This window comes from Entelurus aequoreus, linkage group LG02, assembly GCF_033978785.1.
Source record: "Entelurus aequoreus isolate RoL-2023_Sb linkage group LG02, RoL_Eaeq_v1.1, whole genome shotgun sequence".
In the NCBI taxonomy this organism is placed as follows: Eukaryota; Metazoa; Chordata; class Actinopteri; order Syngnathiformes; family Syngnathidae; genus Entelurus; species Entelurus aequoreus.
Window position 1 is genome coordinate 11241552 of NC_084732.1, and position 23734 is coordinate 11265285.

The following is a 23734-nucleotide window of genomic DNA, read 5'->3' on the forward strand; positions in this document are numbered from 1 at the left end:
ACTCTGTGGTGGACTCTCCTATTTCTGGGGCTGAGGTTGCTGAGGTAGTTAAAAAGCTCCTCAGTGGCAAGGCCCCGGGGGTGGTTGAGACCCGCCCGGAGTTCCTTAAGGCTCTGGATGCTGTGGGACTGTCTTGGTTGACAAGACTCTGCAACAATGCATGAACATGTTAGCAGTACCTCTGGATTAGCAGACCATGGGGGTGGTTCCTCTCCTTAAGAAGGGGAACCAGAGGGTGCGTTCCAACTATTGTGGGATCACACCTTCCCGGTAAAGTCTATTTAGGTGTACTGGAGAGGAGACTACGCCGGATAGTCCAACCTCGGATTCAGGAGGAACAGTGTGGTTTTCGTCCTGGTGGTGGAACTGTGGACCAGCTCTATACTCTGGGCAGGGTCCTTGAGGGTGCATGGGAGTTTGCCCAACCAGTCTACTTGTGCTTTGTGGACTTGGAGAAGGCATTCGACCGTGTCCCTCGGGAAGTCCTGTGGGGAGTGCTCAGAGAGTATGGGGTATCGGACTGTCTGATTGTGGCGGTCCGCTCCCTGTATGATCAGTGCCAGAGCTTGGTCCGCATTGCCGGCAGTAAGTCGGACACGTTTCCAGTGAGGGTTGGACTCCGCCAAGGCTGCCCTTTGTCACCCATTCTGTTCAGAACTTTTATGGACAGAATTTCTAGGCGCAGTCAAGGCGTTGAGGGGATCTGGTTTGGTGGATGCAGGATTAGGTCTCTGCTTTTTGCAGATGATGTGGTCCTGATGGCTTCATCCGGCCAGGATCTTCAGCTCTCACTGGATCGGTTCACAGCCGAGTGTGAAGCGGCTGGGATGAGAATCAGCGCCTCCAAGTCTGAGTCCATGGTTCTCGCTCGGAAAAGGGTGGAGAGCAATCCCTGGGTTGGAGAGGAGACCCTGCCCCAAGTGGAGGAGTTCAAGTACCTCGGAGTCTTGTTCACGAGTGAGGGAAGAGTGGATGGTGAGATCGACAGGCGGATCGGTGCGGCGTCTTCAGTAATGCGGACGCTGTATCGATCCGTTGTGGTGAAGAAGGAGCTGAGCCGGAAGGCAAAGCTCTTAATTTAGCGGTCGATCTACGTTCCCATCCTCACCTATGGTCATGAGCTTTGTGTTATGACCGAAAGGACAAGATCACGGGTACAAGCGGCCCAAATGAGTTTCCTCCGCCGGGTGGCGGGTCTCTCCCTTAGAGATAGGGTGAGAAGCTCTGTCATCCGGGAGGAGCTCAAAGTAAAGCTGCTGCTCCTCCACATGGAGAGGAGCCAGATGAGGTGGTTCGGGCATCTGGTCAGGATGCCACTCGAACGCCTCCCTAGGGAGGTGTTTAGGGCACGTCCGACTGGTAGGAGGCCACGGGGAAGACCCAGGACACGTTGGGAATACTATGTCTCCCGGCTGGCCTGGGAACGCCTCTGGATCCCCCGGGAGGAGCTGGACCAAGTGGCTGGGGAGAGGGAAGTCCCAGAGAAGGGTCAATTGACATTTTTACCTAGAAAACACACAAGAGGGTCATTTGACCCCTAGTCCCCCCTGTGGACACTCCTTTTGTTATGAAAATGTGGCTGTTAGTGGCACACGGCAGGGGGCCACTTGAGCCTGTGTGGGGGAGGGGACCTTACAGCTCAAGCTTTAGTTCTGAGGTAGGTTGTGTGTGTTTTTGCAAGGATCAACAGAATGAAGGGATCAACACTCTGACATTTATTGTTAAAAAAAATACAAAACAAAACATATTTACAAAGAATGAAAAAGCAACTGTTTTCCCAGTTTTGGTGTGGAGGGTTGTTGCAGAAGCAATTGTTATTTTTGTGTGCCAAAAATAGTTTAAAAAAAAAAATTTACAAAGAAAAAAGCATATTTACAAAGAATGAAAAACCATGTCCATGTAAACGTGACTGACATACATTTGAGCAGTCACTCACAATCCTGGCACTGCCATTGCTCCTTTCGGCATTTCCCACATGTATAATTTTTCTGTCTACCTAGACAAACTGCCCCTAACAGCCTCATTACCATAACAAAATGAGTGATTAGTGTATTCGGGAAAAGCGTCGGGCCAAATGACCCCTCTCTGGGTCTTCTAGGTAGACAGAAAAATGCTGGGACTTCTAGTGTTAATGTTATCATGTAGCTCACAAAGCTATGCCAATGTTGCTAACCTAGCATGGTGTACAAACATAAAAAGAAGAAGAAGAAGAAGAAGAAGAAGAAGAAGAAGAAGAAGAAGAAGAAGAAGAAGAAGAAGAAGAAGAAGAAGAAGAAGAAGAAGAAGAAGAAGAAGAAGAAGAAGAAGAAGAAGAAGAAGAAGACTAGATGCTAACCTCGGCAGCGCTGCTCAGGCCGTCCTGGCCCTCGCCCGCCCGCACCAGCAGCAAGTAGCGGTGCTGGTCAGTCTCGTAGTCCAGAGTCCTGGTCAGGCTGATGTGGCCCTCCTGGGGGGAGATGGAGAAGAGGCTGCTGGGGTTGATGAGCAGACTGTAGCTGATGGGCTTCTTCTGGAAGGACACGGCGGGCGTGACCAGGAAGCTGCACACACAATCAAGTCACTTCTTTAGGAGACATCTTGGACTTCAATACTTCATCTTTGACTTCAATACTTCATCTTTGACTTCAATACTTCATCTTGGACTTCAATACTTCATCTTTAACTTCAATACTTCATCTTTGACTTCAATACTTCATCTTTGACTTCAATACTTCATCTTTAGGAGACATCTTGGACTTCAATACTTCATCTTTGACTTCAATACTTCATCTTTGACTTCAATACTTCATCTTTAACTTCAATACTTCATCTTTAGGAGACATCTTGGACTTCAATACTTCATCTTTAACTTCAATACTTCATCTTTAGGAGACATCTTGGACTTGGGGGGGGTTTGAGGGGTGTGTGCTGGGCCGGCACGCTGTTTGTATGGAGAACAAGACTGCGTGATGACAGCTTCTAGAGGACGCTAAAGGTGGTGCCATCACGGCATGCTCCCAATATTGTTGAGAGCCACATACCACACCGTGATTGGTAGATTCCATCAGCTCCTCACACAACACTGTCAAGCACCATTCATTTCAAACTCACGGGCCGCACTAACAATAAACTCTCATATTAAGCTATGAAAGTACTACAAAAATACTACAAAAGTACTACAAAAGTAGTACAAAAATACTACAAAAATACTACAAAAACACTACAGAAGTACTACAAAAGTAGTACAAAAAATACTACAAAAATACTACAGAAGTACTACAAAAGTACTACAAAAATACTACAAAAATACTACAGAAGTACTACAAAAATACTGCAAAAATACTACAAAAGTAGTACAAAAATACTACAAAAATACTACAGAAGTAGTACAAAAAATACTACAAAAGTACTACAAAAGTAGTACAAAAATACTTAAAAAATACTACAAAAATACTACAGAAGTACTACAAAAGTACTACAAAAATACTACAGAAGTACTACAAAAATACTGCAAAAATACTACAAAAGTAGTACAAAAATACTACAAAAATACTACAGATGTAGTACAAAAATACTACAAAAGTACTACAGAAGTAGTACAAAGATATTACAAAAGTACTACAAAAATACAACAAATGTATTTCAAAAGTACTACAAAAACTACAAAAATAATACAAAAGTACTACAAAAATACTACAAAAGTACTAGAAAATTCTACAAAAATACTACAAAAGTACTACGAAAATAATACAAAAGTACTATGAAAAAATACTACAAAAGTACTACAAAAATACTACAAAAGTACTACAAAAGTACTAAAACAATACTACAAACATACTACAAACGCACTGCAAAAGTACTATAGAAGTATTAAAAAAGTACTACATAAGTACTACAAAAGTACTACATAAGTACTAAAACAATACTACAAAAGTACTACAAAAAATACTACAAAAGTACTATAAAAGTACTACAAAATACTACAAAAGTACTATAAAAGTACTACAAAAATACTACAAAAGCTCTACAAAAGTACTTCAAAAATACTACAAAAGTACTACAGAAGTACTACATAAGTACTATAAAAGTACTACAAAAGTACTATAAAAATACTACAAAAGTACTACAAAAATACTACAAAATACTACAAAAGAAATACAAAAATACAACAAAAGCACTACAAAAGTACTATAAAAATACTACAAAAGCACTACAAATATACTACAAAAGTACTAAAACAATACTACAAAAGTACTACAAATGTACTACAAAAGTACTATAAAAGTATTACAAAAGTACTACAAAAGTACTATCAATCAATCAATCAATCAATGTTTATTTGTATAGCCCTAAATCACAAGTGTCTCAAAGGGCTGTACAAGCCACAACGACATCCTCGGTACAGAGCCCACATACGGGCAAGGAAAAACTCACCCCAGTGGGACGTCGGTGAATGACTATGAGAAACCTTGGAGAGGACCGCATATGTGGGTAACCCCCCCCCCCCCCCCCTCTAGGGGGGACCGAAAGAAATGGATGTGGAGTGGGTCTGACATAATATTGTGAAAGTCCAGTCCACAGTGGATCCAACACATCAGCGGGAGTCCAGTCCACAGTGGGGCCAACAGGAAACCATCCCGAGCGGAGACGGGTCAGCAGCGCAGAGATGTCCCCAACCGATGCACAGGCTAGTGGTCCACCCGGGGTCCCGACTCTGGACAGCCAGCACTTCATCCATGGCCACCGGACCTATGCAACTCCCCCTCGCAAGGGACAGGGGAGAAGAGGAGAGAAGAAAAGAAACGGCAGATCAACTGGTCTAAAAAGGGAGTCTATTTAAAGGCTAGATTATACAAATGAGTTTTAAGATGGGACTTAAATGCTTCTACTGAGGTAGCATCTCTAACTGTTACCGGGAGGGCATTCCAGAGTACTGGAGCCCGAATAGAAAACGCTCTATAGCCCGCAGACTTTTTTTTGGCTCTGGGAATCACTAATAAGCCGGAGTTCTTTGAACGCAGATTTCTTGTCGGGACATATGGTACAATACAATCGGCGAGATAGGCTGGAGCTAAACCGTGTAGTATTTTATACGTAAGTAGTAAAACCTTAAAGTCGCATCTTAAGTGCACAGGAAGCCAGTGCAGGTGAGCCAGTATAGGTATATATATATATATGTATATAAAGGTATATACAGTATAGGCGTAATATGATCAAACTTTCTTGTTTTTGTCAAAAGCCTTGCAGCCGCATTTTGTACCAACTGTAATCTTTTAATGCTAGACATAGTGAGACCCCAAAATAATACGTTACAGTAATCGAGACGAGACGTAACGAACGCATGAATAATGATCTCAGCGTCGCTAGTGGACAAGATGGAACGAATTTTAGCGATATTACGGAGATGAAAGAAGGCCGTTTTAGTAACACTCTTAATGTGTGACTCAAACGAGAGAGTTGTTTTAGTAACACTCTTAATGTGTGACTCAAACGAGAGAGTTGGGTGGAAGATAATACCCAGATTCTTTACCGAGTCACCTTGTGTAATTGTTTGGTTGTCAAATGTTAAGGTGGTATTATTAAATAGATGTTGGTGTTGAGCAGGACCGATAATCAGCATTTCCGTTTTCTTAGCGTTGAGTTGCAAAAAGTTAGCGGACATCCATTGTTTAATTTCATTAAGACACGCCTCCAGCTGACTACAGTCCGGCGTGTTGGTCAGCTTTAGGGGCATGTAGAGTTGAGTGTCATCAGCATAACAGTGAAAGCTAACACCGTATTTGCGTATGATGTCACCCAGCGGCAGCATGTAAATACTAAAGAGTGCAGGGCCAAGAACTGAACCCTGGGGAACTCCGCACGTTACCTTGACATAGTCCGAGGTCACATTGTTATGGGAGACGCACTGCATCCTGTCAGTAAGATAAGAGTTAAACCAAGACAAGGCTAAGTCTGACATACCAATATGTGTTTTGATACGCTCTAATAAAATATTATGATCGACGGTATCGAAAGCGGCGCTAAGATCAAGAAGCAGCAACATAGATGACATCCATCGTTAGCAATAGATCATTAGTCATTTTTGCGAGGGCTGTCTCCGTAGAGTGATTTGCCCTGAAACCGGATTGAAAAGGTTCACAGAGATTGTTAGTCACTAAGTGTTCATTTAGCTGCTGTGCAACAGTTTTTTCGAGAATTTTGGAAATAAACGGAAGGTGGGAGACCGGTCGGTAGTTTACCATGAGGTCAGGATCGAGGTTAGGTCTTTTGAGCAGAGGATGAATAACCGCTTTTTTGAATGCTAGGGGAACAGTGCCGGAGGAAAGTGATAAGTTTATAATATTTAACACTGATGGACCTAATAATACAAACAGTTCCTTGATAAGTTTCCCAGGAAGTGGGTCAAGTAAACATGTTGTTTGTTTTATCCCACTTACACGCTGTAATAATTCCTCTAATGTTATTTCATCAAAAATAGAGAGACTATTTTGGAGGGCAGTGTCCGTCGTATATACAGTCGTATTTGTGTTAATAGAACCCAGTTGTAGCTGAGATGCGTTGTCTTTAATCTCCTTTCTAATGAGTTAAATTTTCTTATTAAAGAAATTCATAAAGTCATCTGCCGAGTGGGTGGAGCTACTGGGAGGAGTCCCTTGTTGGGTTAGCGATGCTACTGTACTAAACAGAAATTTAGGATCGTTTTTGTTGAGGCGGATGAGATTTGAGTAATATTTAGCTTTAGTTGAGGTAAGCATGCGTTTATAAGTTATTAAACTATCACTCCATGCTTGATGGAAAACCTCAAGTTTAGTCGCACGCCATTTGCGTTCCAGTTTTCTACATGATAATTTATGAGCTCTAATTTCTTCTGTAAACCATGGGGTGCGCCTTTTAGGGGCCCTTTTTTGCTTTAGCGGTGCTATACTATCAATAATTTCGCGCAAGGCATCGTCAAAGTTGTTAGTGAGGTTATCAATAGAGCCGACATAATTTGGGAATGGTGCCATTACCGAAGGCAGTAGGTCAGCAAGAGTCATCGTTGTGGCAGCATTAATGTTGCGGCCGCTATAGCAGTTATTATTATTATTAGCTTGTTGACAATGAGTCAAAACTTCAAATTTTATAAGGTAATGATCGGACATTACTTTAGTATATGGAAGTATCATAACTTTAGAGGTGGTGACACCCCTGACAAGCACTAGATCTATTGTATTACCATTGCGATGCATGGGTTCATGTATTATTTGTGTAAGACCACAGCTATCAATTATGGTTTGGAGCGCCACGCACTGAGGGTCCGATGGGGTATTCATATGGATATTAAAGTCCCCTACTACAAAAGTATCAATCAATCAATCAATGTTTATTTATATAGCCCTAAATCACAAGTGTCTCAAAGGGCTGTACAAGCCACAACGGCATCCTCAGTACAGAGCCCACATACGGGCAAGGAAAACTCACCCCAGTGGGACCTCCACCCCAGATCCCACCTCACTCCTACCCACTTCTCTAAAGTGGGCTGGCTCAAGGTGGAGGACAGAGTTAAACAACTTGCACTGAGCCTAGTCTATAAAATCCGCTACACCTCCCTGATACCGAAGTACATGTCAAACTACTTCCTTAACGTAAATGACCGCCATAACCACAACACCAGGGGGTGCTCCACTAACCACGTTAAACCCAGATTCCGAACTAACAAAGGTCTTAACTCATTCTCTTTCTATGCCACATCAATGTGGAATGCGCTCCCAACAGGTATAAAAGAAAGGGCATCTCTATCCTCCTTCAAAACCGCTATAAAAGTTCACCTCCAGGCAGCTACAACCCTAAACTAACACCCTCCCCGGATTGCTAATAATCAAATGTAAACAATCAAATGCAGATTATTTTTCTTATGCCTTCTGATCTCTCTCTCTCTCTCTCTCTCTCTCTCTCTCTCTCTATGTCCACTACTTGATGTCCATATCCCCCCCCCACCCCACCCCCCCTCCACACTCCTGATTGTAAATAATGTAAATAATTCAATGTGATTATCTTGTGTGATGACTGTATTATGATGATAGTATATATGATAGTATATATCTGTATCATGAATCAATTTAAGTGGACCCCGACTTAAACAAGTTGAAAAACTTATTCGGGTGTTACCATTTAGTGGTCAATTGTACGGAATATGTACTTCACTGTGCAACCTACTAATAAAAGTCTCAATCAATCAATCAATGTCAATGTGAATGACTATGAGAAATCTTGGAGAGGACCGCATATGTGGGTAAACCCCCCCCCCCCCCCCTCTAGGGGAGACCGAAAGCAATGAATGTGGAGTGGGTCTGACATAATATTGTGAAAGTCCAACACATCAGCGAGAGTCCAGTCCATGGTGGGGCCAGCAGGAACCATCCCGAGCGGAGACGGGTCAGCAGCGTAGAGATGTCCCCATCTGATGGACAGGCTAGCGGTCCACCCCGGGTTGGGAGCAGAGTAGAAAAGAAATTAAAAGAAACGGCAGATCAACTGGTCTAAAAAGGGAGTCTATTTAAAGGCTAGATTATACAAATGAGTTTTAAGATGAGACTTAAATGCTTCTACTGAGGTAGCATCTCTAACTGTTACCGGGAGGGCATTCCAGAGTACTGGAGCCCGAATAGAAAACGCTCTATAGCCTGCAGACTTTTTTTGGGCTCTGAGAATCACTAATAAGCCGGAGTTCTTTGAACGCAGATTTCTTGCCGGGACATATGGTACAATACAATCAGCAAGATAGGATGGAGCTAAACCGTGTAGTATTTTATACGTAAGTAGTAAAACCTTAAAGTCGCATCTTAGGTGCACAGGAAGCCAGTGCAGGTGAGCCAGTATAGGTATATATATATATGTATATAAAGGTATATACAGTATAGGCGTAATATGATCAAACTTTCTTGTTTTTGTCAAAAGTCTAGCAGTCGCATTTTGTACCATCTGTAATCTTTTAATGCTAGACATAGGGAGTATGTATACTAAAACAATACTACAAAAGTACTATAAAAGTACTACAAAAGTACTACAAAAATACAACAAAAGCACAACAAAAGTACTTCAAAAATACTACAAAAGTACTACAGAAGTACTACAAAAGTACTATAAAAGTACTACAAAAGTACTACAAAAGTACTACAAAAATACTACAAAAATACTACAAAAGTACTACAAAAGAAATACAAAAATACAACAAAAGTACTACAAAAATACTAGAAAAGCACTACAAAAGTACTACAAAAGTACTACAAAAGTAGTACAAAAGAGCAAGTGGCACTGAAAAGCTAAAGTTAGCATGTGGACAGCTAATATGAGGTGAATGCATGCAAAATGAGTTAAATGAGCTAGCATACTAATGCTAGCATGCTAACAATTAGCATGCTAGCATACTAATGCTAGCATGCTAACAATTAGCATGTGTTAAGTGCCAACTTGTGTAATTCCGAGGTGTGCGACAGCAAAATAGGCTAGACAACTTAGCGTGTGTTACGTAAAATATCAACACACCACACTACACCAAACAACAACACCACACCACAAAACACCAACCAGCAACACCACACTAAACAACAAAACACCAAACAACACCAAAAATACCACACCACACCAAACAACACCACACCATACCACATCAGACCATACCACACAACACAACACCACACCACATCAGACCTTACCACGCCAGACCACACAACACCACAACAACACTACACCACACCATACCACAACAACACCACACCACACAACACAACACAACAACACTCCAGCGAGCGGTGGACTTACGGCTGTCCTTCCGGCGTGTTCTCAGGTATGTCCACGCTGAAGGAGGCGTTGGCAAACTGAGGCGGGCGAGGCCCTGCGACCACGGAGAGCACGGCGGGAACGCTGCGACTCCCCAGGCGGTCTGAGGCCACCACGGTCAGAAGGTAGTCTCGGTCTGGCTGCAGGGGGAGACCGGTGGTCCGCACCTGACCCGTCTTCTTGTCCACCTCGAAGCGACCGTCCCCACCTGGACACACCATTTTGACTATTTCACCACATGACCACCATTTAGACTATTTAGGTAAACGTGGAGGTTCTACCAAACAACTCAATATTTATGTAAACATGGAGGTTCTAACAAACAAGTCAATATTTAGGTAAACATGGAGGTTCTAACAAACAAGTCAATATTTAGGTAAACGTGGAGGTTCTACCAAACAAGTCAATATTTATGTAAACATGGAGGTTCTAACAAACAAGTCAATATTTAGGTAAACATGGAGGTTCTAACAAACAAGTCAATATTTATGTAAACATGGAGGTTCTAACAGACAAGTCAATATTTATGTAAACATGGAGGTTCTAACAAACAAGTCAATATTTATGTAAACATGGAGGTTCTAACAAACAAGTCAATATTTAGGTAAACATGGAGGTTCTAAAAACAAGTAAATATTTATGTAAACATGGAGGTTTTAACAAACAAGTACATATTTAGGTAAACATGGAGGTTGTAACAAACAAGTAAATATTTAGGTAAACATGGAGGTTCTAACAAACAAGTCAATATTTAGGTAAACATGGAGGTTCTAACAAACAAGTCAATATTTAGGTAAACATGGAGGTTCTAACAATCAAGTAAATATTTATGTAAACATGGAGGTTCTAACAAACAAGTCAATATTTAGGTAAACATGGAGGTTCTAACAATCAAGTAAATATTTATGTAAACATGGAGGTTCTAACAATCAAGTAAATATTTATGTAAACATGGAGGTTCTAACAAACAAGTCAATATTTATGTAAACATGGAGGTTCTAACAAACAAGTCAATATTTAGGTAAACATGGAGGTTCTAACAAACAAGTCAATATTTAGGTAAACATGGAGGTTGTAACAAAAAAGTAAATATGTATGTAAACATGGAGGTTTTAACAAACAAGTACATATTTAGGTAAACATGGAGGTTCTAACAATCAAGTAAATATTTATGTAAACATGGATGTTCTAACAATCAAGTAAATATTTATGTAAACATGGAGGTTCTAACAAACAAGTCAATATTTATGTAAACATGGAGGTTCTAACAATCAAGTAAATATTTATGTAAACATGGAGGTTCTAACAAACAAGTCAATATTTATGTAAACATGGAGGTTCTAACAAACAAGTCAATATTTAGGTAAACATGGAGGTTCTAACAAACAAGTCAATATTTAGGTAAACATGGAGGTTCTAACAAACAAGTCAATATTTAGGTAAACATGGGGGTTGTAACAAAAAAGTAAATATTTATGTAAACATGGAGGTTTTAACAAACAAGTACATATTTAGGTAAACATGGAGGTTTTAACAAACAAGTCAATATTTAGGTAAAGATGGAGGTTCTAACAAACAAAGAAACACATATTTAGGTAAAGATGGAGGTTCTAAAAAACAAACAAACAAATATTTAGGTAAAGATGGAGGTTCTAACAAACAAAGAAACACATATTTAGGTAAACATGGAGGTTCTAACAAACAAACAAACAAATATTTAGGTACACATGGAGGTTCTAACAAACAAACAAACAAATATTTAGGTACACATGGAGGTTCTAACAAACAAAGAAACACATATTTAGGTAAACATGGAGGTTCTAACAAACAAAGAAACACATATTTAGGTAAACATGGAGGTTCTAACAAACAAAGAAACAAATATTTAGGTAAACATGGAGGTTCTAAGAGGAAAGCAGCAGAAGATGTGCAGGATGTTCCCCAAAGTCCTGGAGAACCTTCACACGTTCATGTGGCTCGGCCCGCACAAGATGGATGAAGCGTGACGCAGAGACAATAAAGTTTGTACGCCACCTTCCTACGCACAACGCCGCTTCCACCTGCGCTCCAAAGACATCCGCCTGGAATCTTTAAAGGGGAACTGCACTTTTTCTTTGGAATTGTACTTTATCTTTCTCATTCATTATGAGAGACAAGACCACAAAAGGTTTTTGTTTTCGCTTTCTAACATGTAAACATTCTTGGTAGCTAGCAACGCAGCTAATGTTAGCAATAAATTCTACCTGTAGAAAGTGTCAACAATACTTCATTGACGTTGTGTATCATAAACAAACTGGAGCAACATTGTTGTTGTAAGAGAGAACACTGAGGAACTCTTTTTCCAGCGTGAATAGCTGAATGAAATACAAGCTATATATGACAGTACCTGTAAAGTAGTATTTCATGTTTTGACTCACTCAATTTTCTGTTTGGTCCAGCTGGCCAGGGACGAATTTACTGGTTTATTTGGGTAATGTGGGAAGCAGATCAGAATCATATCCATATTTAAGTGTTACTTCTTTTTAAACTCCTATAGTCATATAAAGAATAGCTAGTATTCGTCCTTCTTTTGAGTCTCATAGTAAGGTGTCGGCCTTCTAGATTGGAATGTGTCAGAGTAGAGATAACTCGGAGTAGTCTAAACAAAGGGAGTGGGGGCGAGGGACAGAGGGAAGATCACGGGACTTCCAAGGGTTTGAGGGGAGACCGATCTGGACCGGGCTGGGGAACGCTTGTGTAATGGGTTGGTCTCAGGTTTGTCCTCTAAGCTTTGAGAATAAACTGCAAAATACCAAATACTGCCTGGTGATTGAATATAAACATCAGCTTATTGCCATAAAAAGAATCTGGGAGAGACTAGCAATTTGAATTCCCCATTGGAGGAACGCTGGTCGACGCAACAGTAAGCACTCCATTTACGTCGAAATAACTTGCCTCCAAGTTCCACATTTATAGCAACAAAATCGCTTTCATTCCCGTCTCCCGGCCTTTGTCTGCTCAGACGTCTCACCCTTCCTCCGTGCTCCCTTCTTGAAGCAGAAATTCATCTTCAGTATGTTCAGCTTCAAAAAGACAAGGCTGTGAATCCTCATTTGTCCAAAAATAGTGGTCTTTGTTGTTTGTCACCAAGTCTGCCGTGATTAGAACACACTTGTGTTTAAGTAGGAACACACACATGTTGCTAGAAGTGTGTTCTTGTCTCTCACTTTAAATGTGCCCCAGACCACTTTTGAGTCTCACAAAAACTGCCAGATTGTTTTTGAGGTTTTGGCTTCTTGTCAATAATCAGGCTTGACTGGGCAGAGAAGTCATCATTTGTGTAATTGTCAGCATGAAAGATTCAGGACTAACAAAGTTGCTCTGTTTGCTGCTTCCTTCACGCAACAACGCTCGCAATTTCACAGCCGCACAAAAACACTCGTCAGCGCACACACGAATGAGATGAAAAGTTGCACAAAATGTGAAAGTTCCAGCTGGGACTCCACTTCTTTCACATCAAACATTACATAGTGTTGACATATGTCACCAACAATCTCAAATAAACAAACATTACATAGTGTTGACATATGTCACCAACAATCACAAACAAACATTACATAGTGTCCATTCCATGTCCCAACAGTTTGACCCTGGAACAGACCATTAGTCAGACAGGAAGTACTCCATGACACTGGAACAGACCATTAGTCAAACAGGAAGTACTCCATGACCCTGGAACAGACCATTAGTCAGACAGGAAGTACTCCATCTTCTTCATCGTATGGGCAGCTGTTTTCCGGCACCCGGACCTGAGGCCGAGGGTCTATGCCTTTTACCACCCCAGGCCCGGGGGGCCCTCCCGTTCATATGTCAGGACACACAGAAGTGAGCCAGGTCACCGAGCAGTCATCCAGGTCCGCCAGGCCACGCAAACCATTAGGAGCACGATAAATCGGGCAACGCAGGATCACGTGGTCGGCAGTCTGCTCCTCCGCGCCACACTCACACGTCGCGTTAGGTGCTAAGCCCCACTGGAACATGTTTGAGCGAAAGCAACCGACACCAGTTCGGAGGCGGTTAAGCCTCACCCAGGCCACTCGTGGTAGTGAGAGGCCTGGTATTGAGCCGGTGTCAGGTATGAAGTCACGGAGTCTGGAGGAGATGGTATGCTCCAGGTCCGTGCTCCATTTGTGATTCGCCCAGTGAGCCGCCCTGATGTTGTTTTCACTGCATTGCTGCAGGAGCTTCAGGGCGGCTGGTACCAGTGGGTCTCTGGAGGGGAGGCGGGGCGTTGGCTCTGAGGAGAGTGTGAGCCTTTCATGGAGCAGGTGGTTCTCATCCATGTTTGCCCGGCCCGCCAGAGTTGCTACAGCACCTTGGCGACGAAGCTCAGCGGGTTGGATGCCTGCTAAGATGGGCAGTAGCTCCACAGGGGTGGGGCGCAGGCATCCAGTGATAACACGCAAGGCTTCGTTGATCGGGACATCAAGTTGTTTAGAGTGAGCACTGCGCGCCCAGACAGGTGCGCAGTACTCAGCAGTTGAGTAGACCAGGGCAAGTGCTGCTGTTCGCAGAGTTCTTGCCCCGGCACCCCAACCGGACCCGACCAACCGTCTCAGCAGTGAGACGCGGGTGTTGAGTTTCTTGCGTGTTGCCAAGAGGTGTTTACGGAAAGTGAGCGACCTGTCCAGGGTGACCCCAAGGTATTTAGGGTCAGGACGAGGGTCTTCAGGTGTAGGACGAGGCCGGCATAGGGTAAGGGAAGCCCCATCCGGCTTCCGCACCTCGAACCTGATCTCACGATCCGCTTCCCAATTGTATAGGTGGAAAGCTTGTGTCACCGTCTTGGATTCGCTGAGCTTCAATCTCCAGTTATGGAGGTAAGCCACTAAAGTCTCCATGTCCTGGCTTAGAGTTCCCTCCAAGGCCTGCCAGTCCCTGTCGGAGTGCAGCAGCGCGAGATCGTCTGCGTATGCGAACCTCCGTGAGACTGTGGCAGGCAGGTCGTATGTATAGATGTTATACAGGAGGGGAGCCAGGACAGATCCCTGGGGGATGCCATTTTTCAGGCGCCGCAACCTGCTTTTATCTCCGTTACTGGTGGTGAGAGTAAAGCTGCGGTTCCAGACAAGCTCCATGATCATTTTGACCATGTGCCTGTCTGGAAGCAGGCGGAGAAGTTTGCAGGTGAGGCCGCGGTGCCAGACTGTGTCATAGGCAGCAGTCAGGTCTATGAAGACGGCACCGGCCTTCTTTTTCGCCTCAAAGCAGTCCTTGATGTCCTGGGTAAGGAGGGCGACCTGATCCACCGTGGACTTCCCACGTCGAAAACCCGCCTGCTCCCGGGGGAGGTGGGGGTCTATGATGGGCTCGACACGGGCGTGAATCAGGCGCTCGAGGACTTTAAAGGGGACGCAGAGCAACGAGATTGGTCTGTAGCTCGTTACGTCATCCTTTGGCTTGTTCGGCTTGGGGATAGCGACAACAGTGGCCCTTCTCCAAATCCTGGGGATCCGGAGTTGGCGCAGGCAAGAAGACAGGAAAACTCTCAGCCAGGACTTCATTGCAGGGGCAGCGTGGAGCACGAGTTCTGGGCAGATGTTGTCAGGCCCAGCAGACTTGCCTGGTTTGGTATACTGGAGGGCAGCTGTGAACTCCTCCGGTGAAAACTCACCGGAGATGTTACACTCGCTAGATGTTGTTGTCCTCCAGAGGTCTGCAGTTTCCTGGCGCACCGCCCGGGAAAAATCTCGATTTATCCCGGTATATGCCCCGTTTTTCACAACCTGTGCTGCAATAGCATTTGCGGTAACGGGGCATGTTCGGGGTGCGCGCTCAGACCTACCAGTCAAGTTGTTCAAAGTGCTCCACGCGATACGGCTAGTGTGCGAGAAGTCGATGGAGTGGACTGCCTCTTTCCAGCGCTGGTGCCTCTTCCTTCCAAGAGTGGAAAGAAGGGCAGTGGCTGAATTGTTAGCCTCCGGGCCATAGGGAGCCCGGAGGAAGGCGCTGTAGAGGGTCTCGCACTCGCCATCCCAGCATGGTTTGTAGTTCTTACGCCGGCCGCGTGGGATGGCTTTTTTGGCCGCAGATGTTAGTGCCCTACAGAAGTCCTGGTATGCCTCGTCCACGTTGGGTGTGTCTGGTGGTGGGAGACACCGTGTGGACTTGTTGGTATGGAGGCGATAGAGTTTCCAATTGGCCTTCCGGAAGTTCCATCGCTTCATCGGTCCGCTCGGAACTGTTGTCACGAGGTCGGGCAAGTACTCCATGACCCTGGAACAGACCATTAGTCAGACAGGAAGTACTCCATGACACTGGAACACACCATTAGTCAGACAGGAAGTACTCCATGACCCTGGAACAGACTATTAGTCAGACAGGAAGTACTCCATGACCCTGGAACAGACCATTAGTCAGACAGGAAGTACTCCATGACCCTGGAACAGACCATTAGTCAGACAGGAAGTACTCCATGACACTGGAACAGACCCTTAGTCAAACAGGAAGTACTCCATGACCCTGGAACAGACCATTAGTCAGACAGGAAGTACTCCATGACCCTGGAACAGACCATTAGTCAGACAGGAAGTACTCCATGACACTGGAACAGACCATTAGTCAGACAGGAAGTACTCCATGACCCTGGAACAGACCATTAGTCAGACAGGAAGTACTCCATGACCCTGGAACAGACCATTAGTCAGACAGGAAGTACTCCATGACCCTGGAACAGACCATTAGTCAGACAGGAAGTACTTCATGACCCTGGAACAGACCATTAGTCAGACAGGAAGTACTCCATGACCCTGGAACAGACCATTAGTCAGACAGGAAGTACTCCATGACCCTGGAACAGACCATTAGTCAGACAGGAAGTACTCCATGACCCTGGAACAGACCATTAGTCAGACAGGAAGTACTCCATGACCCTGGAACAGACCATTAGTCAGACAGGAAGTACTCCATGACACTGGAACAGACCATTAGTCAGACAGGAAGTACTCCATGACACTGGAACAGACCATTAGTCAGACAGGAAGTACTCCATGACCCTGGAACAGACCATTAGTCAGACAGGAAGTACTCCATGACACTGGAACAGACCATTAGTCAGACAGGAAGTACTCCATGACCCTGGAACAGACCATTAGTCAGACAGGAAGTACTCCATGACACTGGAGCAGACCATTAGTCAGACAGGAAGTACTCCATGACACTGGAACAGACCATTAGTCAGACAGGAAGTACTCCATGACACTGGAACAGACCATTAGTCAGACAGGAAGTACTCCATGACACTGGAACATACCATTAGTCAGACAGGAAGTACTCCATGACCCTGGAACAGACCATTAGTCAGACAGGAAGTACTCCATGACACTGGAATAGACCATTAGTCAGACAGGAAGTACTCCATGACACTGGAACAGACCATTAGTCAGACAGGAAGTACTCCATGTCCCAACACTGAAACAGACCATTAGTCAGACAGGAAGTACTCCATGACCCTGGAACAGACCATTAGTCAGACAGGAAGTACTCCATGACCCTGGAACAGACCATTAGTCAGACAGGAAGTACTCTATGACACTGGAATAGACCATTAGTCAGACAGGAAGTACTCCATGACACTGGAACAGACCATTAGTCAGACAGGAAGTACTCCATGTCCCAACACTGAAACAGACCATTAGTCAGACAGGAAGTACTCCATGACCCTGGAACAGACCATTAGTCAGACAGGAAGTACTCCATGACCCTGGAACAGACCATTAGTCAGACAGGAAGTACTCCATGACCCTGGAACAGACCATTAGTTAGACAGGAAGTACTCCATGACCCTGGAACAGACCATTAGTCAGACAGGAAGTACTCCATAGTCAGACCCACCATCAGACAGGAAGTACTCCACATCCCCGTTGAGTCCTTGGTCGCCATCTTGAGCGTGAAGAGCGTAGACCAGCGAGCCCACGCTGGCGTCGGGCGCCACCACGGCCTGGTAGGGGGCGGGCACCATGGTCCACTGGGGCACGTTGTCGTTGACGTCGGTCACCGTCAAGTCCACTCGCACCAGGTACCAGTCCTCACCTGGGGGTGGGGGGCGGGGCAAGGAAGGTGTGAGTGAAGAGAGACCACTTCCTGTTTGAATCAATGATTGCAGAATAATCAATACATTAAATCATCTTACTTATGTTGAATAATAATTTATTTATTTAATATGTATTTAATTATCATGTATTTCTTTAATATTTATTTAATAATCATGTATTTATTTAATATTTATTTAGAAATAATTTATTTCTTTAATATTTATTTAATAATCATGTATTTATTTAATATTTATTTAGAAATAATTTATTTATTTAATATGTATTTAATAATCATGTATTTATTTAATATTTATTTAATAATAATGTATTTATTTAATATTTATTTAATAATCATGTATTTATTTAATATTTATTTAGTAATCATGTATTTATTTAATATGTATTTAATAATCATTTATTAGTACATCAGACATTGTTGCACAAAATGATCATTCAATATTTCTTTAATATTTGTTCAATATTTCTTTAATAATTTTTCAATATTTCTTCAAATTTCTTCAACATTTCTTCGATATTTCTTTAATATGTTTTCAATATTTCTTTAATATTTCTTCAATAGTTCTTAATTTTTTTTCAATATTTCTTAAATAATTCTCTATTCATTTATTAAACTTTTCTTTGATATTTATTTTATATTTGTTCAATATTTCTTTAATATTTCATTAATATGTCTATACAAAATATATATATATATATATATATATATATATATATATATATATATATATATATATATATATATATATATATATATATATATATATATATATATATATATATATATATATATATATATATATGTCACCAACAATCACAAAAAAACAAACAAACACCACATAGTGTTGAAAAGTTACTCTACAAACGGCTTTCTTTTGTGATTGATGCTGTATTGCTGCCTTCCTCAATGTCTAACCAAAGCATTGTGACTTTCTCTCCTCCTCAAATTTCTGAGGCAGATCATTATCAGGGCCTGGAAGTTTCTCTCTCTTTTCTTCCGCCTTCAAGCAGCAGCTAAATGAACTCTTAGCTTTCAGTTGCTGTTAGCATGATGCTAACATGTGGCTATATGACATCATGCTGTTACTTTCAGGCCTGCGTCTTTGTCTCAGGAACTTTCTAGAAGAACATAAGACATATCATTTGTCTTTCTAGAAGAATGTAAGACACATCATTTGTCTTTCTAGAAGAACATGAGACACATCATTTGTCCTTCTAGAAGAACATAAGACACATCATTTGTCTTTCTAAAAGAATGTAAGACACATCATTTGTCTTTCTAGAAGAACATAAGACACATCATTTGTCTTTCTAGAAGAATGTAAGACACATCATTTGTCTTTCTAGAAGAATGTAAGACACATCATTTGTCTTTCTAGAAGAACATGAGACACATCATTTGTCTTTCTAGAAGAACATAAGACATATCATTTGTCTTTCCAGAAGAATATAAGACATATCATTTGTCTTTCTAGAAGAACATAAGACATATCATTTGTCTTTCTAGAAGAATATAAGACATATCATTTGTCTTTCCAGAAGAATATAAGACATATCATTTGTCTTTCTAGAAGAACACAAGACATATCATTTGTCTTTCTAGAAGAACATAAGACATATCATTTGTCTTTCTAGAAGAATATAAGACACATCATTTGTCTTTTTAGAAGAACATAAGACATATCATTTGTCTTTCAAGAAGAATATAAGACACATCATTTGTCTTTTTAGAAGAACATAAGACATATAATTTGTCTTTCTAGAAGAACATAAGACACATATTTTGTCTTTCTAGAAGAACATAAGACACATCAGTGGTCTTTCTAGAAGAACATAAGAAAAATCATTTGTCTTTCTAGAAGAATATAAGACACATCATTTGTCTTTTTAGAAGAACATAATACATATCATTTGTCTTTCAAGAAGAATATAAGACACATCATTTGTCTTTTTAGAAGAACATAAGACATATAATTTGTCTTTCTAAAAGAACACAAGACACATCTTTTGTCTTTCTAGAAGAATATAAGACACATCATTTGTCTTTCTAGAAGAACATAAGACACATCATTTGTCTTTTTAGAAGAACATAAGACACATCATTTGTCTTTCTAGAAGAATATAAGACATATCTTTTGTCTTTCTAGAAGAACATAAGACATTTAATTTGTCTTTCTAGAAGAACATAAGACGTATAATTTGTTTTTCTAGAAGAACATAAGACATATCATTTGTCTTTCTAGAAGAATATAAGACATATATTTTGTCTTTCTACAACAACATAAGACATTTAATTTGTCTTTCTAGAAGAATATAAGACACATCATTTGTCTTTCTAGAAGAACATAAGACATATCATTTGTCTTTCTAGAAGAATACAAGACATATCATTTGTCTTTCTACAAGAATATGACACATCATTTGTCTTTCTAGAAGAATATAAGACACATCATTTGTCTTTCTAGAAGAACATAAGACACATCATTTGTCTTTTTAGAAGAACATAAGACACATCATTTGTCTTTCTAGAAGATTATAAGACATATCATTTGTCTTTCTAGAAGAACATAAGACATATCTTTTGTCTTTCTAGAAAAATATAAGACACATCATTTGTCTTTCTAGAAGAACATAAGACATATCATTTGTCTTTCCAGAAGAACATAAGACACATCATTTGTCTTTCTAGAAGAATATAAGACATATCATTTGTCTTTCTAGAAGAATATAAGACACATCATTTGTCTTTTTAGAAGAACATAATACATATCATGTGTCTTTCTAGAAGAATATAAGACATATCTTTTGTCTTTCTAGAAGAACATAAAACATTTAATTTGTCTTTCTAGAAGAACATAAGACATATAATTTGTCTTTCTAGAAGAACATAAGACATATCATTTGTCTTTCTAGAAGAATATAAGACACATCATTTGTCTTTCAAGAAGAATATAAGACATATCATTTGTCTTTCTAGAAGAATATAAGACACATCATTTGTCTTTCTAGAAGAACATAAGACATTTAACTTGTCTTTCTAGAAGAACATAATACATTTAATTTGTCTTTCTAGAAGAATATAAGACACATCATTTGTCTTTCTAGAAGAACATAAGACACATCATTTGTCTTTCTAGAAAAATATAAGACATATCATTTGTCTTTCTAGAAGAACATAAGACATTTAACTTGTATTTCTAGAAGAACATAAGAAATTTAATTTGTCTTTCTAGAAGAATATAAGACATCTGAGGTGAATGTTAAGTAGTTAAATGTCATTGATGAAGGCAGGAAAGAAGAGTTGTGGTGTGATTGTAGTTATTGGTGTGATTGTAGTTATTACTGGGATTGTAGTTATTAGTGTGATTGTAGTTATTAGTGTGATTGTTGTTATTAGTGTGATTGTAGTTATTAGTGTGATTGTAGTTATTACTGGGATTGTAGTTATTAGTGTGATTGTTGTTATTAGTGTGATTGTAGTTATTACTGGGATTGTAGTTATTAGTGTGATTGTTGTTATTAGTGTGATGGTAGTTATCAGTGTGATTGTTTTATTAGTGTGATTGTAGTTGTTAGTGTGATTGTAGTTATTACTGTGATTGTAGATATTAGTGTGATTGTTGTTATTAGTGTGATGGTAGTTATCAGTGTGATTGTTGTTATTAGTGTGATTGTAGTTATTAGTGTGATTGTTGTTATTAGTGTGATTGTTGTTATTAGTGTGATTGTAGTTATTAGTGTAATTGTAGCTGATAGAGTGATTGTTGTTATTAGTGTGATTGTTGTTATTAGTGTGATTGTAGTTATTAAGGTGATGGTGGTTATTAGTGTGATTGTAGTTATTAGAGTGATTGTTGTTATTAGTGTGATTGTTGTTATTAGTGTGATTGTTGTTATTAGTGTGATTGTAGTTATCAGTGTGATTGTTGTTATTAGTGTGATTGTTGTTTTAGTGTGATTGTAGTTATCAGTGTGATTGTTGTTATTAGTGTGATTGTAGATATTAGGGTGATGGTGGTTATTAGTGTGATTGTTGTTATTGTTGTTATTAGTGTGATTGTAGTTATTAGAGTGATTGTTGTTATTAGTGTGATTGTTGTTATTAGTGTGATTGTTGTTATTAGTGTGATTTTAGTTATTAGGGTGATGGTGGTTATTAGTGTGATTGTTGTTATTGTTGTTATTAGTGTGATTGTAGTTATTAGAGTGATTGTTGTTATTAGTGTGATTGTTGTTATTAGTGTGATTGTAGTTATTAGGGTGATGGTGGTTATTAGTGTGATTGTTGTTATTGTTGTTATTAGTGTGATTGTAGTTATTAGAGTGATTGTTGTTATTAGTGTGATTGTTTTTATCAGTGTGATTGTTGTTATTAGTGTGATTGTAGTTATCAGTGTGATTGTTGTTATTAGTGTGATTGTTGTTATTAGTGTGATTGTAGTTATTAGTGTGATGGTTGTTATTAGTGTGATTGCAGTTATTAGTGTGATTGTTGTTATTAGTGTGATTGTTGTATTTAGTGTGATTGTAGTTATTAGTGTGATGGTGGTTATTAGTGTGATTGTTGTTATTAGTGTGATTGTTGTTATTAGTGTGATTGTAGTTATTAGGGTGATGGTGGTTATTAGTGTGATTGTTGTTATTGTTGTTATTAGTGTGATTGTAGTTATTAGAGTGGTTGTTGTTATTAGTGTGATTGTTGTTATTAGTGTGATTGTAGTTATTAGGGTGATGGTGGTTATTAGTGTGATTGTTGTTATTGTTGTTATTAGTGTGATTGTAGTTATTAGAGTGATTGTTGTTATTAGTGTGATTATTGTTATTAGTGTGATTGTAGTTATCAGTGTGATTGTTGTTTTTAGTGTGATGGTGGTTATTAGTGTGATTGTAGTTATTAGTGTGATGGTGGTTATTAGTGTGATTGTTGTTATTAGTGTGATTGTTGTTATTAGTGTGATTGTTGTTTTTAGTGTGATGGTGGTTATTAGTGTGATTGTAGTTATTAGTGTGATTGTTGTTTTTAGTGTGATGGTGGTTATTAGTGTGATTGTTGTTTTTAATGTGATGGTGGTTATTAGTGTGATTGTTGTTATTAGTGTGATTCTAGTTATTAGTGTGATTGTTGTTATTAGTGTGATTGTTGTTTTTAGTGTGATTGTAGTTATTAGTGTGATTACAGTTATTAGTGTGATTGATGTTATTAGTGTGATTGTTTTTATTAGTGTGATTGTAGTTATTAATGTGATTGTAGTTATTAGTGTGATTACTGTTATTAGTGTGATTGTTGTTATTAGTGTGATTGTTGTTATTAGTGTGATTGTAGTTATTAGTGTGATTACAGTTATTAGTGTGATTGTTGTTATTAGTGTGATTGTTGTTATTAGTGTGATTGTAGTTATTATTGTGATTATTTTTATTAGTGTGATTGTTGTTTTTAGTGTGATTGTAGTTATTAGTGTGATTACAGTTATGTGTGTGATTGTTGTTATTAGTGTGATTGTTGTTATTAGTGTGATTGTAGTTATTAGTGTGATTATAGTTATTAGTGTGATTGTTGTTATTAGTGTGATTGTAGTTATTAGTGTGATTACAGTTATTAGTGTGACTGTTATTAGTGTGATTGTTGTTTTTAAAGTCATTGTTGTTTTTAGTGTGATTGTAGTTATTAGTGTGATGGTGGTTATTAGTGTGATTGTTTTTATTAGTGTGATTGTTGTTATTAGTGTGATGGTGGTTATTAGTGTGATTGTAGTTATTAGTGTGATGGTTGTTATTAGTGTGATTGTTGTTATGAGTGTGATGGTAGTTCTTAGAAATGGTGTTGCAGCCATCAAAGACACTTTGGA

The 23734-nt window shown here is 40.0% G+C and overlaps 1 protein-coding gene across 2 annotated transcripts in view; it reads right to left on the reverse strand.

Moving 5' to 3' along the window:
* si:ch211-186j3.6 (neural-cadherin) overlaps nt 1-23734 on the reverse strand; it is a 250919-nt gene that overhangs the window by 175654 nt on the left and 51531 nt on the right. For both annotated transcript variants that reach the window (XM_062021330.1, XM_062021337.1), the window contains exons 2-4: nt 17671-17868; nt 9781-10006; nt 2336-2540 (exon numbers count right to left, since the gene is read on the reverse strand). In XM_062021330.1, the coding sequence (XP_061877314.1) occupies nt 2336-2540; nt 9781-10006; nt 17671-17868 (629 nt within the window). The remainder of the gene's footprint in view (nt 1-2335; nt 2541-9780; nt 10007-17670; nt 17869-23734) is intronic.